We start from the raw sequence: 19,399 nt of genomic DNA, 5'->3' as shown, positions 1-19,399 counted from the left end.
TCCATCTTAACTAAGCTGAAAGATAACTCAAATTACTCGATATTCAAATCAATCTCCGGTCTAAATTTTTTGACTTTGACTCAAGCTCAATTCAATTGGAATAAAATTCGAAATTATGTGTAAAAATTTCAACCTATATGAGTTTGGCTTGTAAAAATTCATTTGAACTCAATTCGACAAATAAATAAATCAAATTTAAACACAATTTAAACTTGTTAAAATAAGCAAATAAATTTGTACATTAGACTATTCAACTTGATTAAGTTTATTCACGTCCCTACTCTCAACGGATGCCCCAGGCACACATTAGTCAAGCCCAATTGTTTGTTGCCCAAGGCTGGACCTGACAAGTTGAGATATGAATATGATGATAATTAAAAAAAAAAAAAAAAAAAGGGAAAAGTCTTAGTAGACAAGGGATTGTTAAAGTCTTTGAAAACCGTAAGTTACCAACGAGTTGGATAATCACTTTGTATAGTTTTGTACAGGTGGTTGAATTTGACATTTTGGGTTTTATTTTTATTTTTAATTTGTTCATGGTTAACTTTGTGAAAAATTGGATTTACTCGCAGGAGTTTCAGTCAATCCACGGGGAGACTTTGCCAAAATATTTTTTTCAAAAAAAAATTGCCTTAAATTGTTCAAAAATTTTCTTTGATTCTCTTAAATAATTCTTTTAGATCCTTTTGATTTCTTGGGTGTGTTGATTTTTAATTTTTTTTTTTTGAATTATTACTGTGATTAGAGACCAAGAAAGATATGACAGAATCGACAACTATTCGAGATGAAGAGAAGAAAAGAAGTGGAAATGAATTTGATGCATAAGGTTCGATTGTTTCCCCTTCCAGTTCGGCAATTCCATGTAGGGGTGCAAACGAACCAAGCCAAATCGAGTTTTGAATTTATCGAGTCGAGCTACACTTATTTATACGCGAGCTCGAGTTCGAGCTCGAAAAATAAAGCTCGAGCTCGGCTCGATGTAGGAAAAAGAAAACTCGAGATCGACTCGTTTATAGCTCGCGAGCCTAGCTCGAATTCTGGCTCGCGAATAGCTCGAGTTCCACTCGATTTTCTGGCTCGCGAATAGCTCGAAGTCAGCTCGATTTCTAGCTCGTTAGGAGCTCGAGTTCGAACTTGAAAACAGCTCGAAAATTTCTGGAAATTTAAGCAAGAAAACAGCAATTTTGTCCGCATATTTTTGACAAAATTTAGCATGATAACAACAATTTTTCACATATTCTTGATCTTGAGGCCTACAAATTATGCACTAATACAATCATAAATGTCCAAATATCCACTAATACAAATCATCCAAAAATATCCAGATGCCCACTAATACAAATTATCCAAATTTCCACAAATATCCACTAATACAAATTAAATGCAGCTTGTTGTCCACAAGAACCAAGGCATGATATGAAGCGAGAATTAGTCCACCAACTCCAACTCCAGAAAATTCCTAAAGGTTAAAAGAATCATAAGAAAAACGATTTGGCAAAAATGCAAATGCCAAATAAGAATGAAACCATCAATCAAAGAAATGAAATGCGTGATAACCAGCAATGCACAGAGAACTCATGCGTGATAACTAATGAAATGGAGATATACTAATAACAGAGAACTCATACCCAATGAGTTATAGATGACGCAAATGAAATACATGACAAAAGAAGATCAAATGTGAGATGCAAAAAGTATAACAATTTCCAAGATGATATAAACCATTTGCATCATTAAATTTCATAAAAATGTGAAAGAAATCAACTTATTAGTACAAGCAAATCACGCAACTATCATTATTAACATTATTCATCTATATGAAAAGAATATCAAATCTTCAAATCCTTAAAGAAACCATAAGTTAACAGGAGCACAAGGGTGCCTACATCATAAGATGTTTGTTCATCTACATGATCGTAGTCATTGTTAGCCTGCTGCATTGCGCAAGAATGGTAAAACAGATCAATAGAATAGCAAAGTTTCTTCCATGTAATCGAAAGGGCACCAATTTCCCATGCAATTGCACAAGCTGTTAAAAAAAAGACAAAAAAAGCAATAGAAAACAATATATTGCTCCTTGCATTAGGCGCAAGATGTTCCCTACTGCCTTAATTTCCTACTGGAACAAACTCAACACAACACATAACCATCGCATATATGATTGCACTCCACCAGCGTTCTATAACCATCTGCAATTCTGCACTAACCTCTGTGATCTTAATACCATGAGTTAGAATTGGACAAAACTCTAAATAGGAAATTAAAGGTAAATTACCTCAAACATCTTCGAAGTCAAGAAATAGGCAACACAATCTCTTGTCTATCCTTCAATTGCTGGAAAAACAAAAAAATAAAATAAAATAAATTAAGAAATAGTAAGGCCGAATTTAAATATTATGTGTGATAATTTCTTTTTGTTACCTTTTCCTTTTTCTTCACCCCGTGTAGCTTACGACACCAATCTCCAGCACACATTAACATTTCTACAGTTTCTGGAGCCAAGGAAGCACGGTAAGAGTCGATTACTCTGGTTCCAGCACTAAATGTAGCTTCTGAAGCTACAGTACTTATTGGAATGGCTAAAATATCAGCAGCCATCTTGGGAAGAATCTTATATTTTGTCGTGTCTTTCCACCACTTCAAGGCATCCAAATTCACGATGTCTATCGTTGAATCATCTGCAGCTGTGAGGAGACCATCTTCAAAGTAGGTATCCAACTCATTCTTGACAGGTTGAACACTCTCAACGGTAGCAATATGGGTCAGAAATTCACTCATACCCGAAACATGGGACACTGATGAAGATGCACTACTACTGCTCTTGGTTGGGTGATCACTGCCGACTAGTAGTTGAGAAGATGATCCACTTTGGCCTGAAACATGTATCTCCACATATTCATCATATAGGTCATACAAGGCTTGTCGAACCTTGCCTATATTGTTTTGCACTTCATGTGGAGGATAAAGTAATAGAAAGCAATAGTTTATGACCCTCATCTTGCATCTAGGATCCAAAATAGCTGCTATAGACATTAATAAGTTACATTCTCCCCAGTACTTATCAAATTTCAGCTTCATCTTTTGCACCATTGACCGGACAAAATCATCTTCATCATCAACCTTACTATCTAGTAGCACTTTTATCCGACAAACTTCATTTAGATATAAATTTGCTGTCGGATAATCACTACCAGATATCACATGAGTTGCTGTCCAAAAAGCTTTTAAAATATTGCACACTTTTGAAACCTTTTCCCAATCTTCTGTGGTTGGACAGAAATCATAATTTGGCTCTCTATCTCTGTATCTTGGAAAAACATCTTGAAACTTCAGTGCACAAGTCAGCATCTCATAAGTAGAATTCCACCTTGTTTTGCAGTCATAAATTAGCATTTTTTCTAGCAACTGCAGCTGGCGTACAATTTCAGCAAATTGCAAGCGTCTTCCATCTGTCTTATTGATAAACTCCACACTGTCCCTGATTGTGTCAACTATTTCCTTGATCCGACTAAGTCCGTCTTGAACCATCAAATTCAGTATATGAGCACAACATCTCACATGAAATAACTTTCCTTTTGCTAATAGACACTTGTTTCTGGAGAAAGTGTCATTCAAACATCTCATTGCACTATCATTATTTGAGGCATTATCGACTGAGATTGTATAAATCTTACTCTCAATTCCCCAATCTGTTAAACATTTGAAAATACCATTCGCAATTTGGATGCCCCGACGTGGAGGAAGGACGTGCACAAACTTGAGAATCCGTTTCTGCAATCTCCAGTTACTATCAATCCAATGCCCGGTTACGACCATATACTCATTTTTTTGGTTCTTGGACTTCCAAAGATCTGTAGTCAAGCTGATTTTCTTGACTTTCTTTAATTGATTCTTCAATTTTGTCTTCTCTCTTTCATAAACTGATGTGCAATCATTTTTGTTCATAGTCCGATTGATTCTTTGCCATTCGGGCATCCCTCTTTTTTGCATCAAATTGAAGCCTTCTTCCTCTACAATTGAAAATGGATGCTCATGCATAAGCACCCATTCAGCAGTAGCCTCTCTCATGGCTGCCATATCAAACGTCCCAGAGTGACGGTAGGTTTGAGAAGCTTCGGCAGAATCAGCAGATGGAAAATTGATCTTTGTTTGTTGTGTTGCTTTTTTTAGTTTTTGCAATCGGATATCACATGACTTCCTATGCCTTAGCAAACTTGAAGTTGTACTAGTTTTCGTCTTCTTGAACTTTGCATGGCAATGAATACATTCAGACATGAGAGTTTTTTGATGGCCAACTTCAACATCTTTAAAGTCATCCCATGCTACTGATTTTTTCTGCCTCTTTTTTTTTCGAAAAGCATCCAAGCCATCATCCGCAGCAGCTTCTTCTACAATTGTTTGAGTGGTTGCATGTGTATCACCTTCTAATGCTTCATCTTCACTCCCTAATTCTTCATCACCAAGAGAGAATTCCAGCTCTTTGTCAATGTTAACAGCAATACCCTTGTCAATGATATTCACTGGACTAGCGGAATCACCAACTGATCTAATAATTGGTGAAGATTACTCTTGGTTGGACGTATCCATTTTATATTCTCAATTTCTTTTAACTATACCAAAAGGAAAAAAAGAGAGCCATAAGCAGCATTCTTTAGTCCCAAAACAGATTAGTATTACTAGGAAACAAGTTAGTAGCAGTAATTATTTTCAAGAAAGTCCATCTTCTTTTTTACTTTAATTTGGGGTGACACACATCTAAGAGAAGTCATCAAGACCAATGGGAACAGTGGATCCATCAAAAGAAGATAGCAAATGAAAAATAAGCAAAGAGATTTAATTATGAGATTGAACAAAAAGAATAACACATTCTTTTTTGTCCTCACTGTTTTGTACAGAATAGGAGTATGAAAATGAATCATCAATGTCATGAAGCCAAAGCCATTAGAGAGTCTTGACATTAATATACTATAATTGAGTTAGATCATCAAGAGCCCTTGAAGGCTATAGAAGGTTGAAACTATATTTAAGTAATTCAAGCGTCAATATTGCTGGATTAGATATTAACTTTAATGATATAGATTGCAAATGACCTCATGTTATGTATTCACTCATAATCAAAATTGTGTGAAATTAAAGGAACAAGAACATCCAGCGGAATGGGAGATATGATTATCAACTAAGGATTTTAATGACAACCTTCCGCAATTCCTTTGCTTTATCTAACTTATCTCACTTAAATAATTGTTGGATGGTACATGCAATAAAAGAAAGATAATCTTAATGCAAAATCCACTATCCTTTTAAAAAGAGCAAGGACTTAATTCCTGTACTGATACATTTCATATCATTCTGAAGCCGTAAGAATTAATGTTGCACATTTATTGAAAATTGATTGCATTGAGACCATCTAAAAATTAGTTGAATCATTCGAATCATGCTTCATTGGCTTAGCAAGAAATTGGAAGTGTAACACGTTAAACATTCTTTAAAACAAAGATAAGCACTCAATTGAAAACCAAATATTTGAGAAAAATCCAATTTTTTTTATTGTTTCCCTCTAGAAGTGCACTGAACCACAAGGACCTTTTTATCAATGTTTCACTGTGTAAGTGTTGCATTCTTTTTAATTATTCAACTTTTTAATTATTCAACTCAAAAGCTTCAAACAAGATAGTGAACCAATTTACAAGAGATAAAAGGAAATCTACACTTAGCAGCTCTATTATTATATATAGATACTTAATTCAACAAATCTATAATCCAGATTAATAGAATTTTCATTATACAAATTGTTGAATTAAACAGCGCATTAAGTAGAAAGAAAAAGAAGCTGAGTACATACATGCAAAAATCTAGGAAAAGCTCAGTGGGTTGCGCACTTGCTCCGCTGGAAAAGCTTAGACAAAATCCGGAGATAGGAATTCACCGAGAAGCTGGTTGGGTTCGTCAGTCAGCCTCGTTGAAGTGGTTGGGTTCGGAAAAGCTGGTTGGGTTGCCTATGTGGAGCTGGTGGAAGCGGTGGAGAAACTGGAGATGGAGCTAGTAGAAGCAGATATGGCAGTAGCGGGGAATTGGGAGTTTGGGACTTCCCATGGTTTCAAGAGGGTTGCCTTTCTAGCTCCGTGCATACTGGGATGAATCTGGTGTTTTCGATTCTCAGGTAAGGGACCTGGGTGCCCCCGCTCATTGGATCTGCACTTGCGACAGAGTTGGGACTGAGGACAGTCAGCAGAGAAAGCTTGGAGGTTGCTGAGGAGCTGGCGGAAGTGGTGGAGGTGGAGCTAGCAGAGATGGCGGTAGCGGAAGTACGAATTAGGAGTTTGGCAGTGGGACAGTCGGTCGGCGGAGCCAGAGGAAGAAGATCGATCGAAGGAAGTGAAGAAAGAAAATTAGGTAACCTAACCTAATAGAGGAAGTTGTAAATTTTAATTGATTCAGGGGTATATTTGTAATTTCACACTGAATCGAGCCTAACGAGCGGCTCGTCGAGCTATCGAGCCAAAGAAACGAAGGCTCGAGCTCGCCTCGTTTGTCTTAACGAACGGCTCGAGCTCGGTCAACACGAGCTCGAGCTGCTCGCGAGCAGCTCGAGTCGCCTGCAGGCCTAATTCCATGCATCGATCGACCTCGTGAGCAGCTTTCTTGCGCTGTAAGAGCCACAAAATCGCTATCCTTTTTTTTAAATTTTTCCAGAATCAGAAGATATGGGCAAAAAGATAATAAGTTGGTGTCTAAACCAAGTATTGATTGTTTTTTTTATGCTGAGGAGTTGTCTGAGTATCCTTGTCTCAAAATAGATAATCTTATGCTTTATGTTGACTTTGATGAACATCATTAGTGGTTGGGTGTAGTCCCATCACTTTTTTTTTTTTTTTTAAATTAGTAATCGAAGGAGAAGGGGAATTTTGCATAATACTTGTAATAGCATTTCCATTCTAAAAAATTTTATTTTTACTGAAATTTTATTTGCATTGTATAGTAGCAAAACTACAAAGACATTATGAGAGATCAAAATTCTTCTCTAGCTTGGAATGAATGCCATTAAAGAAGAGGGAGGGAACCAATGTTCAATGATGTGGTTGACATAACTTGATTTGTTGTAATTGAGAAATTGATACTTGAGCTTAATTATTTGACCAACTTTCTTTTTTTTTTTTCAAACCTTTGTATATATTGAGATTTTATTGATGAAATTTGATATGACATAAATTGTTTTCTAGGCTGGAGATGATCTCTGGTTTAATATGCTTTTTTTTTCTGGGTCACAAGTATGAAGGGCTTTTGCCCTTAAGGCTTGGGCAGTATACATGCACTTTTAGATACATTTTTTTTTTCAACAATGCTTGAAAATCAACACTCTGAAAGGGGGATCCACTAAACTCCACTATCCAGGCAATTGCTAGGCACTAAAAAAGGGCACTTTTAGATACATGACGTGCTCAGGCAGATTTGGAGGAGCGAAGGCTCTGACTTTGTTTGGATTCTGTGATTAATATGATGTTGCCGTTTGGAAAAAAAAAAAAAAAAAGATACATGACGTGCTAGTTTTGCTGGTGAGGCTTGAACTCAAGAGAATTATATATTAGCTAAAGGTAACATGTGGTTTTTAACAAAAAGTTGGATGAAAACTAGGATGTGGCTAGATGAACTCATATTGATTATTAGAAGGTTTTTTTTTTTTTTTTTAAGGATTGATCATTAGACGAAGTCATCATTGAACTCCAAAATTAGTTAACGGTTATAAATTTTGATTACAATCCATTATTTTTGCTCAATTTGCTTAATGCTAGCTATTACATGTAAATGCTTTCTATTTTTCCTTAGTTTGGTAATTTAAATTTTAACAAACCAATTAAAAAAAGATGGAGTATCAATTGCTTATATCAATTGTTCACATTTGTAAACATTTGACAAATGCGAGATCTTTTTTTTTTTTTGGGTTGAAAATTTAAAGAGACTTTGCATTCAACAAATGTGAACTTATAAGGTTCGCATTTGCTGAACAAAGACCCTTGATGCAATTCTACGTTCAAAACACCCTTTTTGTAGAAATTTTTAAAAAATCATTATCATTTTGGAAATTTCTCGGGTTCGCTGCACCACGTTTTTCATTGACGTAAAGGTGGTCTCGCATTCCCGCGTCTCTGTTTAGATTAGACCGCGTTACATCTCTAGCGCTGCTACCAGCTGCCTATATAAAGCGTGCTACCACTTTCATAATGAGAAGAGCAGTAGACAATATATTCATTGAAAGTGAGCAGAGAAAAAAAATGTCCAGGATTTTGCATAAGGTAGAGGAGACTCTTCACATTGGTTCAGGCAAAAAAATGGAGGCTGACAAGCGCCATGGAGAGAAGCAGAATTCAGAACACGGCGGTAGAAACAATATAGTGAATGGGTTGATGAATAAGATCAGTAACAAAATTCATGAACACCATGAGAAAAAGAAGAACAAAAACAAGAACAAGAAGAAAAGGATGGCTAAGAACGAGAGAGAGGAGGAAGTACAGGAAGAAGAAGATGAAGAGGAAAGCAGCAGCGAGGAAGAGGAGGATGGCGCGGATGATGATTAAAATTTCTCCATTGTTATTTTTTTTTGTTTTTTTAAATCTCTTGTTTCTTTCTTTTAAAGCTTTTTTCTTCAGTAATGTCAATCCATATTGCTGTTTTAGCTTTTTGATCATCAAGTTGCTGCAATGTTGCTTTGGTCTGCTTTTTCTTATTTCACTTTGAGGTTAATTAAATAATACTTGATAGGCAGATAGTAATGGTAAGCCCATTATTACGTTTAGATGTTGAAGTTTTGGGAGAAAATTATTTTTTGTAAACAATGAAGGAGAAATTTATGAAACACCCCATTGGATACCACGAAATTTTTTTTTTTAGCATGGACTGATAATGTCGCCAACTTATATTGATAATTTATTTTTGTGTGTGATTAACAACTTCTATTGGAATTTTTTTTTTTTTTTGAATTTGAAATCTCTTACTTACATTCCCACCCCTCGAACAACCAACCCATCCCTGCCCTCTGCGCGATTAACAGCATCATCCCGCATATTCTTATAGGAATGAAGGTATTGTTACAACATCATCTGATCTGATAATTGAAACTAGATTTCATATAGTTAATCATCCATGATATAGCCACAAATAGGAAGAGGTTTTCTTGTAATGGAAGTGGACATCTGTGTGAGTACGTAGACGGACACAAACAACAATTGTACGTGAAGGCAAATTTCAAACAAATGAGCATTCTGGTTTTTCGAGTAGCTAAATAGGTGACCTTATTGTTTGCTAAGGCTCATGCATCATATAAAAACATCTAATTCTACGTACCATTGATTTTAGCTATTGGTTGGTGCTGCGAATAGAAAATTTTGTAACAATGTACGAAAATTTTGATAGCCACTTTTTTTTTTCATTTGTTGGTACGCCATTACTGTTAAACAAATCCTATGTCTAGTTGTCTGCAGTCGATGAATATGCTGGTAATTACAAATTAATAAATCATAATTCATGCCATCGCAGCACTAGTCTACTAGATGAAATTCTTTTTCCTGAATTAGTTTTTTTGGCATATAAAAATTAGATATTACAGTTTGAAGTGCAAATATTTGATAGATTAACTACTCTTGTTTTGTTGGGGGGAGGAGGGAATAGTCGATACAAAGAAAACTAGGATTATCAATAGGGTCAGACTAGTCCAAATTTAGCTCGTAAAAAGCCCATTAAGCCTTACGTTTAATGGGGCCGAGTAGAGTTTGAATCTAAATATTAGTCCCGAATTAAATATGAGTTGAGTATGGGTTTTACTAAACTCAAGTCTAATTACAAGCCGGCCTGTGTATTAGTATGTGTATATATGTGTGTGTATATTATACAACATGTAATTATACATATAATAACACAAACCATTAATAACTTATATAGAATTTTATAATAATTTATGAATATTAAACATATATTATATATAATTATGTATTTAATTATGAGATTGGAATAAACTAGATTTGAGTCCAAAGTTCATAGTAAAGTGTGAGTCGAGTTTCAGTGTTCTAATTTAAGGGTACGTTTGATAAAATTGAAACCTGAATATTGAAATATGAAATCTAAAATCTAAAATTTAAATTTATTAAGTTATCGAATTATTAAATATTAAATTAAATGCATTTGAATGTATATCACATTTGCTTATATTTGGAAGCAAGTTTTGTCTAGAAAATTTAGTGCCACTTAATTAATTCAGATATTCAATTTTTTTGTTATCAAACACATTTGAACATATTAAGATATGAATCCATTAAATTTAAGTGCTGAGTTAAATTATCAAACAAGGTTTGAGTCTAAATCCGAAAATCTGAAAACTCTAATTATTTTGTAACTGGGAACTTGAGCTTGTGACCTTGTCAAAGCCTAGCTCATGGATCCTGATTGAGAGTGCTAAGCACAACCCAGTGGACCCTCAATTTTTGTGGAAACAGTTTATATGGCCTCGAGGTTAGAAGTTCAATCATTAAAATCAATTTATTAGTTATACTAGATCCCTGGGTCTTTCTACTGAACCAAAACTTTCAAAGTAGTAACCCTTCTTGCTAAATGCAAACCACCAAGGGTTCCAAAGAAATGCTTTTGGACTCTTTTACCGCTATTTGACTATTTCCCCTTACTCGGTGATAGTAACCTTTTTTTTTTTTTTTTTTTGTCAAAAAAAAGGATCTGGTCCCGCTTCAAGCCCCAACCCTTATTTGGGTTGTTGGGTTATTCCTCATTTTTGTTACAAGGGTCGAACTATGGTGGATGCCCTAACTAGGGACTACACCACCAGGTCGGCTACCTTGGAGGGACACTCGGTGATAGTAATCTGGTATGCTAAAATGTGCTAAATTAATAGAGGGTATAATGTTCCCCTTTTCCTTCCATTTAGGACTATCCATCTATAGCCATGGACATTATTTTTCTCATAATCGTAATTCAATGCAATTCACATGTTTCACACCATGCCTTATGCAACATGTATTTCCTTCCAAAAGCGAAGAAATTTAAACAAAGTTGTATTCAGTCATATGTGGATCACGAATCATGGTTGTGATATGAGTAATTGAACATTAATTAAATAAATCTAAAATAATTTAGTTATTTCCAAAATTTTAAGCTTACTATAGCTTAATCATCAATTACTCCCAACCACTAGATGATAATGCCCAACTAGCCTAGTGGACCAGAAAATCAAGCCACACTATACTTTAGAAGGTTACTAGAAGTCATTATTGGAAAGAATTGGCGATTACTTGATGTGTTGTAAGAAATTGGATGAAGATTGCAACCATTATCATAACAAAGTTGACAATAATGTACCAAGATTGTGCGAGGGTGTATAATCATTATCCCATAAAGTACCCAAGAAACCCCCTCATTCAACATTGATTTATTTTTTCAAAAGTAAATTACCAACTGAACTTTTAAAATGGTACATTTAACATTCAACATTTGAGAGTATGAAATTATCCGTTCAATTTTTAAACATGTATATTTTCAATCATTCCATTTTCTTTCATTGTCAAACGTCTAAAGACTAGCACAAATCACGAGATATAACTAGAAAGCATATTTGACGGTGAAAACAGATGGAATGGCTCAAAATATACAAGTTTGAGAGTTGAATGGGTATATTTGTACTTCTAAAACTTGAATGGCTAGAGATATATCAATTCAAAAAGTTGAGTGGGTAATCGAATAATTTACTCTTTTTCCCTTGTTTTGTACTATGTATATCACCACTTACTAGTAATACAAACAAGGAGGGATGAACTCCAAATAGGCAGAAAGACTGAAAACAGACTCTCTCTCACTTCACCGTTTCCTTTCACTTCTCTCCGACTTGCGAGCCGAGCGAATCCCATTGTCTTCCAAAAATGCTTCGCCACGTCACTACCCGCCTCCTCTCTCGATCCATCAAATTCCGGCCGTTCTCCACCGACGTCGCGGCGGCCTCGGCTGCTGATGACGCCTTTGTTAAAGCCTGGAGGAGTACGATCCCTAATTTGGAACCACCCAAGACCCCTCTTTCTTTCATGCAGCCTCGGCCACCTGCTCCTTCCACCTTGCCGTCTAAGCTCACTGTCAATCTTGTCCTTCCGTACTCTTCCGAGTTCTCCAACAAAGAGGTCACTAATTTTACAATGATCCCTATTCGTCATTTGATTTTTTGAAAAGGCCTTTTTTTTGGTTTTAAGTTTTTCTGTTTTGGGTTTTATTAGTGTTTTAATTATGTTGGTTTTGCTCGCATGCTGTGAAATTTTCACTTGGTGTTTGTTTTTTTTTTTTTTGGAATTTTTTTTTGTTTTTTTTTTTTATCAAATATTTGATTATCTGCAACAAAAATTCTTTCGTGCATTCATTTTAAGATCGGTCTACGTGGGCCCTATGTGTTGTATTGTTCATTTTGTTTAATTGTTCAGGATTATGTCTGTAGAAATTTATGGCTGTTGAAATACTCGTGTAGTTTGCATATTTTAAGTAGCTCTCTAATTTAGTGGGCATAGATTAAGTGAAGTTTGTTTGGCGGTTGGTCTTTTGGAAGCTTTGTTATTCAGGGCTTCCTTGTCAAGTCTCTTGCTATTCTGACTTGTAATTTTGATGAGCTGGATTGCATACATTCAATGAGAGGGATGGCACATTGTAGACATATGGCATTGATCATGATAATTAGATGTTGAAATTTATCTATCTTTGGTGATCTTAGGAAAGAAAAACCACTTGTTTTCCATTTGAGCTACTAAAATCATTTTGAGGTGAAACTGTTACAGTTACTTTCATATGACATTGAGGGGGCTAATTTTGTGTCATCTTATAGTATACTTGTGGTTGTTACTCTTCTAAAATTCCTTCCTTCTACAACTGAGTTACATATATGAAGTTCAACTAATTTACACTATCTTTTGTAAAACTCTGTTTAACTACCTTTCATTTAGTTGGAGAAACCTACTTAGATGGAATTCTTTCAAATTAGCCAGTACTTGGGTGCTGACACATCTGGACTGTAATTTTCACTAGCTAAAAGAACAATTTCAACTCATTTTCAAGTTGCATGGCAATATTTGACTCAAATCTTTTCAGTGAAAGATGGCTTCTTGAGTTGAAATTATCAATGCTTAAAATTTAGTGCGACTTGGAAGATTTTTCCAAGGTAAGGGTACTAGTGAACCCGAGGACAGAAATGGTGTGGCTTTTAGGCCATGGAACGCAAGATTATGTTCCATAGGTTTTGTTTTATAAATTTGTTTTTATCTCCGATAAAAAATACTGCATAGAAGGGTCAATGATCATAAATAGTCAAATTTTCATGTCAAGCCAATTTGGTTCTATGATATTCTTAACTATCTTAGCCTGCTTAAGCTGTTGTTAAACTAGAAGGCATTTTGGAGAAACTTGTTGATTTTTCACCTATTCCTTGCATGATATGAAATGTCTTGCTTCATGCCTCAAGTATAGATCAATTAGCTTTCTATTTTTTCAGTTAGGAGCAAATGCTGATTTTTGTCATTGTGTGTCGGACTGTAGGTTGGATCAGCTCACTTACATTCTGGCTTTTGTCTCGTGTAGTTAGTGACTATAGAAATTGTCAAGCATTTGCTTTTGCATACTCTGCAGTATAGGTGCAAATTATTTAGTTCCTTCAAACATGAACTTCTGTAGAAGTCAAAATCAGGAACGTTTACATCTGAGTTGAGGCTTTATCGTTTTCTGGTATTACGGTTTTCAATGTTTTTGCTTTTGTTTTTAACAATGTATACTGAATGATAATGATGATGATGACGAATAATTTATATACCTGCTGCTGCTGGTTCTGTATTTCACTTTCGAGTTCTGTGGATCTCTTGTATCTGAGGCCTTAATAAGAGGTGAGGAGAATATATGCTAAAGCTATTTATGGGAGGGAAAAGCTCAGTTTTGCATTTCAGTTGGGAATCTTGGCTAGAATACATTTTTCACAGCATGCACTACATGTTGCATATAAGTGTTCAAATGTGATGACTTTATTGCAGTATATCTTCATCAACTAGCTAGATAGAAGGGTGAAAGGTAAGACGTATTACAGTTCTTGGATTCATGTAATGCAGAAGTGACTTGATATATCCTATGGCTTGAGATGCCATACTATTATGAAAAATTAGCTAAGACTTTATTAGGAAGAAAGAAAATGCTTTGCCATACAAAATGATAGACAGGCTTCTGCAATTAGGAATAACTGATGCAGGTAATAATAAGCTTAAGAAGCATATTTGCGGAAAGGTATCTTAACTTTGCTGTAGGAGTTCATTTCAAGTTGTTTTAGTTAATACAGTCATGCATGGCTTTTACTTTGTGCTTGGACTATTGGTTTTTCAAAAGTTTAATGCTTTGTGCAACTTAGGTATAAACCTTAAGCTTTAAAGCTCCTTTGGTATTACTAGGATTAGAATTGATACACTGGTATTTTATGTTTAAGTTGGGAATGACATCTGTAGTACACAGCATTAGCTTTGGAAAACCAGCACTTTTGGAATATTTGTGTACAATCTAGGTGTCAAGACTCCTTGGAAATTGACAAGTGCTACTTATCCGATAATATCTTTGCACTCAGTCTTGCCCCTCGAAGCTCTTCCTGTTCTCGATACTTTTGCTTAAGTAGATGTGATTATTCCTGCCACTCTGTTTTATGCTTATCTTTCAACCTAAGCCTGCCTTTTTCGTTCATCTGTATTATAATTCTGTTTGGATGTGCAGACCAGAATTTCTGTGTAAAGGAGAGTGGCATTGTGTTACGCCTATGAAATTACAAAATTAAATACTTTTTGCTTTGACAAGATACTTCAATGTCTGCTAGCTTGTTAAGAAACCTCTTTTCAATATAGGACAGGACACTTGGATAATTGGATGTCTGCTAACTTGTTGAGAAACCGCTTTTCAATATGCTAAACACTTGTGAACAAATCAGAAGGATTTGTACTGTGCATGGGGTTGAATCTGAAGTAAATTTTTCTTTCCTTCAAATTTGTCATGAGTTGTCTGTCTGAATCAATAATGCTATGGAGTTTGTATAGTGGAACAAAGTTACCAATGGGGTGCTGACTAATAAGTCTGCAAGGAGTCAAAGTAGGAATCCATTAATTTTACTGCATTATTTTGAAGTATCAACTGACACGTGTATTACAAGTTTTACCAAATGCTGATGTCCCCCCAGGAAAAAGAAATTTCATTCTTGAGTGTTTCAGTCATCACACTGATGTTCATTTGCTTGCTTTGACCGATGTGACTTCGAAAATATACTCCACTCTGCTCCAATATGCCGCCTCAATTGTTAGAACCATCATCTGATTCTACAGAGTACATTCCAATGCTTTGGTCTCTCAGCTGAAACTTTCATCATTGTGTGTCTTCACAGGTTGACATGGTTATTATACCTGCAACAACCGGTCAGATGGGCATTCTTCCCGGACATGTGTCTACCATTGCAGAGCTGAAACCTGGTCTTCTGTCCGTCCACGAGGAAAATGGTGTGAAGAAGTATTTTGTTAGCGGTGGCTTTGCTTTCATTCATGCGAACTCCTTTGCAGATATCATTGCAGTGGAGGCAGTGCCAATTGACCAACTCGACTCTGCCTCGGCGCAAAAGGGGCTTGCTGAGTTCACCCAGAAGCTGAGTTCAGCCTCTACTGATCTGGAGAGGGCTGAAGCCCAAATTGGGGTTGATGTGTATAGTGCTATTAATTCTGCTCTCTCAGGGTAGCTAGTGGCGTGGAGTTATCATCTCTCGGCATGAACAGTAGCTTACATTTATCTTTGTTGACATATCTGAGATGCAAATTAGATCAGTTAATGGAAGAAACAACTTTTGCGGTATAGACTGTGTGAAAGAGTCTCACAAGATGTGGGCTTCTTTTGAAAGTTGAGCATGATCAGAAGGTTCCTGACGGACTCATCTGAGGGCTTATATTCTCTTGACTTCTGCTAAGTTAATATGAAACTCAAGTAAAATATTCATAATTGTAGTTGAGCTTTACGTCAGCTCTGTTGATTATCCCTTCCATCTACTACTACATCCTGTTCTTTGGGAACTGGATAGTTCTGCAGTTTCTTATGATTTGCTGGTCATGGTATCTGCTCTTCGCTATTCCAAATTACCCTGACTGCTTGGAAGTTTCCTTTGCATGCAATACTGTTTTGATCTTGCGGACATAAAATGATGAATAAGGTTAAGTAAACAATTTATCTGGCTCTCCCGGGTTATTTTTGGATCTCTTCAAGTCCGTCCCCTTCCTTTAATAGAGGAAAGAGTAGGTTTATCGTCTCCGTGAAAAAATAAAAAAAAAAATCTATCTAATCCAATTCTGTCTTCAAACGATTGTTACCATGGATGGGATGGTTCAGACCAAACAAAAAAAAAGAAGAAATTGAAATCCCTTCAGGAGATGAAGAGAGTAAAGAGTATACATCAGACGGTGTGGTCCTAAAAGCAAGAAAAATGACAAATTTCATATACTCATTAGCCCTTGTGGCCGGTTCTTCAAGACCTCAAGAATCTTACCCTTCAACATTCTCTCACCATCAACCAGTGACAGCTGTAACTTGGATTGCCCTGTCTCGCCAGTTCTTCAAGACCTCAAGAATCTTACCCTTTAATATTCTTTCACCATCAGTACAAGTTTCATATATGAGCGAGTATTCAATTCTTCATGAAGGATTGAGCTTCTTAGAAAGGGAAAAAAAAAAAAAAAAAGAAGCTCTCAAATAATTCAGCAACTAACTTGCTTTTTAATTTCTATGGTTGATCAAATAATTCATCTTCTGACACACCTGTCGTGGCCTCTCTATTTGTCTATAAAGTTCAGGAACCTGATTATTACTAAAATCCCAGTTGCAATGTTATGGAAATTACAAGGACGGTGCAAAACCTGCCATGAAATGTACTATAGTAAATACTTTAGCAAGAAACCTCCTATTGCCTTTGCTCATTCTTTGTTCGTACAATTAAAAAGGCAAGACTGTGCTTTTAGCCGAACACTTTTGATCTGTTGACATCCATAAGCAGCCACATTTACAACATGCCCTTTTTTTTTCTTTGTCCGTATGTATTTCAGGTATTAAATTTTTAAAAATATATAATTAATTAGAAAAAAAATATAAATACAAAGGAATTTATTAAAGAAAGTATATAAATGCATAAAAAAGTAGTAATTGTTAATATATATATATATATATATATATATATATATATATATATATGTGTGATAGATTGGGTGAAATATATGTTTGTTAACAGACACTCGTTAGAAAAATCTTTTTTTTTTTGCAACAAAAAAAAAAAACTTGTTGCACATATTAAAAAGTAATTAGTGCTCAAATAGATAATCTAATGCTTTATGTCGAAGTCTAAGTATAATTTTGCCATTAATTAAGTTGCCAAATGGGCACATGTTAACATGGTTATGACTCAGTTCCAGGTACTGAAGTTTCACATCGTGACGTCGTGAACCTTTAACAACTTGGCCAATTCTCTAACATATAGTAATTTGCTTGAAAACGCTCTTGAGTGAAATACATGTTTAATAAAGCTGAAACATCATTGACTTAACATCTAGACCGAATCATGAAAAAGAATAGTCTAAACAGATTCTTTGCCATTCATTCTACAGCTTCACCTCACATGCGCTAGAGATCATGTGCCCTCCAATTGAAGGACTTTTTCATGGAGATTTTATGGTAAAGAGACACGACATCGCTTGAGATGGCTTAAATACCTTTTTTTTTAAAAAAAAAAAGAAATAGTATAGCATTGTCAATGGCACTTTATCTCTTTTATATTTTTCACGAAAGTAAATAAATAAAATTGAGCATGATCAACAAAACGTGAAGTGCCAATACCATTAGCCAATAAAACATATAATTCATACTTTGCATTTTTTACCCATGTTTGCTTCAAATCCACCACTCTTGGATTTCTTTTTCCACAGAAAGTATTATAGTTAGTTATAGGAATACCATTTCTAAAGCAAGCACTCTTATGCAATAATAAACTTTAAGAATATTTCCAAAAATAAAACACAAAAACTTAAATAAAAAATACTACAATTTACTTCCTCCGTCCCACTTTGATAGTCCCGTTTTCCTTTTTCGTCTGTCCCAAATTGTAGTCCACTTTCCAATTGAAGAATGTAGCTGTATTTTAATTTTCCTAAAATACCCTTATTCAATGTAAGTTGTTGTTACTAATGAGAGTTTATTCTTTTTTTACCATCAATTCAAGTTCCCATAAAGTTGTAATCTAATTAATGTAAGGGTATTTTAGGAAAATAGTTACCTAAATTGATTGTTTTAACACAGTTAACTACTTTTTCTTAAACTGTGTGAAAAAAGAATCAGGATTATCAAATATAATTCTTTTTATTTTCAATATACTACAAGAAAATAATTCTCCTTTATATATTGTTATTATTATTGTTTGAATTGATTTTTTTAATTGATTTTTATATAATTATATTTTTTTAATCACTATTTTATCGCGCATATGTCAAACCATCCGAAAAATAACAATTCAGGCCGACTAAACTAAAGTCCAACTGAGAGGTAAAGCAGCAATCTTACGTGTGTTGAGAAGGACCAATAATACGCAACCAATAATTGATGCATGTATAATAGATACACCCGTTCGATCTTGACCGTCGATAGCATTGACCTCGAGGATAGCGAACAGCTCCAAGATCGTCGAACGAGAAAGGACAGCCGTTTAATTATTAACTGCCACGTATCCTGTACGATGGGGGGCTGCTCCGCTGGTTACGTGACGAGGACACACGTGTAGCGGGCAACAATAATTAGAAAAGTGACGTTGGAATATTGCTGCCCGGGGTTTCGCGGTCAGAGGAGACAATGACCTTGAAATTTGAACCCCGCATGTACAACTGGTCTCGAGTGGGTCCCATAATGTGTATGATTTCCCTGGTGGATTTTTATGTGAAAGTGGGAACCATCAGTGGGATGTGGGCCCTCCCTTGCGCAACTCCGATGTGGGATGTGACAAAAGGACAGAGATGAGTGGGGACTAAACTAAACACAAATCATGAAGATGAGCAGGAGGAGAAAGAAAGTGAGACGACAAATAATTTTAATTTTTAGTTTTAGGTTTGCTTTTGGCAGTTGAGTCCATAATTGTACATGCAATGCCACTCTTACCACAAAAAAGAAAGAAACTATTGCTTATTTGTAGGAATCTTATGTATTGAGATGTCAAAATTTGCATGTTGATTCATGAATTAAGTATTTGGGAAAACTTAGCTAAATATACTTTAAGAAGTAATTTGTGATATATAATTTCTTATCAGCATTTGGTATGAAATTGCTTGTTTCTTAATTATAA

The 19,399-nt window shown here is 35.3% G+C and overlaps 2 protein-coding genes across 2 annotated transcripts; one reads left to right on the top strand and one right to left on the bottom strand.

The window, feature by feature from the left end:
• Window positions 1–1,214: 1,214 nt before the first annotated feature.
• LOC113728789 (zinc finger BED domain-containing protein RICESLEEPER 2-like) lies at window positions 1,215–6,387 on the bottom strand. Its single transcript, XM_072080056.1, has 4 exons — window positions 5,843–6,387; window positions 2,422–4,610; window positions 2,276–2,334; window positions 1,215–1,459 (listed from the first exon to the last, which is right to left on the bottom strand). Exons 2-3 carry the CDS (start codon window positions 4,273–4,275, stop codon window positions 2,293–2,295), a joined length of 1,896 nt encoding a protein of 631 aa, XP_071936157.1. The 5' UTR covers window positions 4,276–4,610; window positions 5,843–6,387; the 3' UTR covers window positions 1,215–1,459; window positions 2,276–2,292.
• A 5,397-nt stretch (window positions 6,388–11,784) lies between these two features.
• Window positions 11,785–16,063, top strand: LOC113732042 (ATP synthase subunit delta', mitochondrial). Its single transcript, XM_027257644.2, has 2 exons — window positions 11,785–12,167; window positions 15,428–16,063. Exons 1-2 carry the CDS (start codon window positions 11,916–11,918, stop codon window positions 15,770–15,772), a joined length of 597 nt encoding a protein of 198 aa, XP_027113445.1. The 5' UTR covers window positions 11,785–11,915; the 3' UTR covers window positions 15,773–16,063.
• Window positions 16,064–19,399: the final 3,336 nt, after the last annotated feature.

Source organism: Coffea arabica, chromosome 2e (assembly GCF_036785885.1).
Source record: "Coffea arabica cultivar ET-39 chromosome 2e, Coffea Arabica ET-39 HiFi, whole genome shotgun sequence".
Taxonomy (NCBI): domain Eukaryota; kingdom Viridiplantae; phylum Streptophyta; class Magnoliopsida; order Gentianales; family Rubiaceae; genus Coffea; species Coffea arabica.
This window is presented reverse-complemented; position numbering and strand designations above follow the sequence as displayed.

What these genes read in the sequence shown, in the direction of transcription:
- LOC113728789 (XM_072080056.1), bottom strand. Translation starts at nt 4,275, where the DNA reads ATGTCTGAATGTATTCATTGCCATGCAAAGTTCAAGAAGACGAAAACT. An exon ending in GGGTGAAGAAAAAGGAAAAG is followed by an intron (nt 2,335 to 2,421) that starts GTAACAAAAAGA and finishes TTGTTTTTCCAG; the next exon opens with CAATTGAAGGATAGACAAGA.
- LOC113732042 (XM_027257644.2), top strand. Translation starts at nt 11,916, where the DNA reads ATGCTTCGCCACGTCACTACCCGCCTCCTCTCTCGATCCATCAAATTC. An exon ending in CCGAGTTCTCCAACAAAGAG is followed by an intron (nt 12,168 to 15,427) that starts GTCACTAATTTT and finishes GTGTCTTCACAG; the next exon opens with GTTGACATGGTTATTATACC.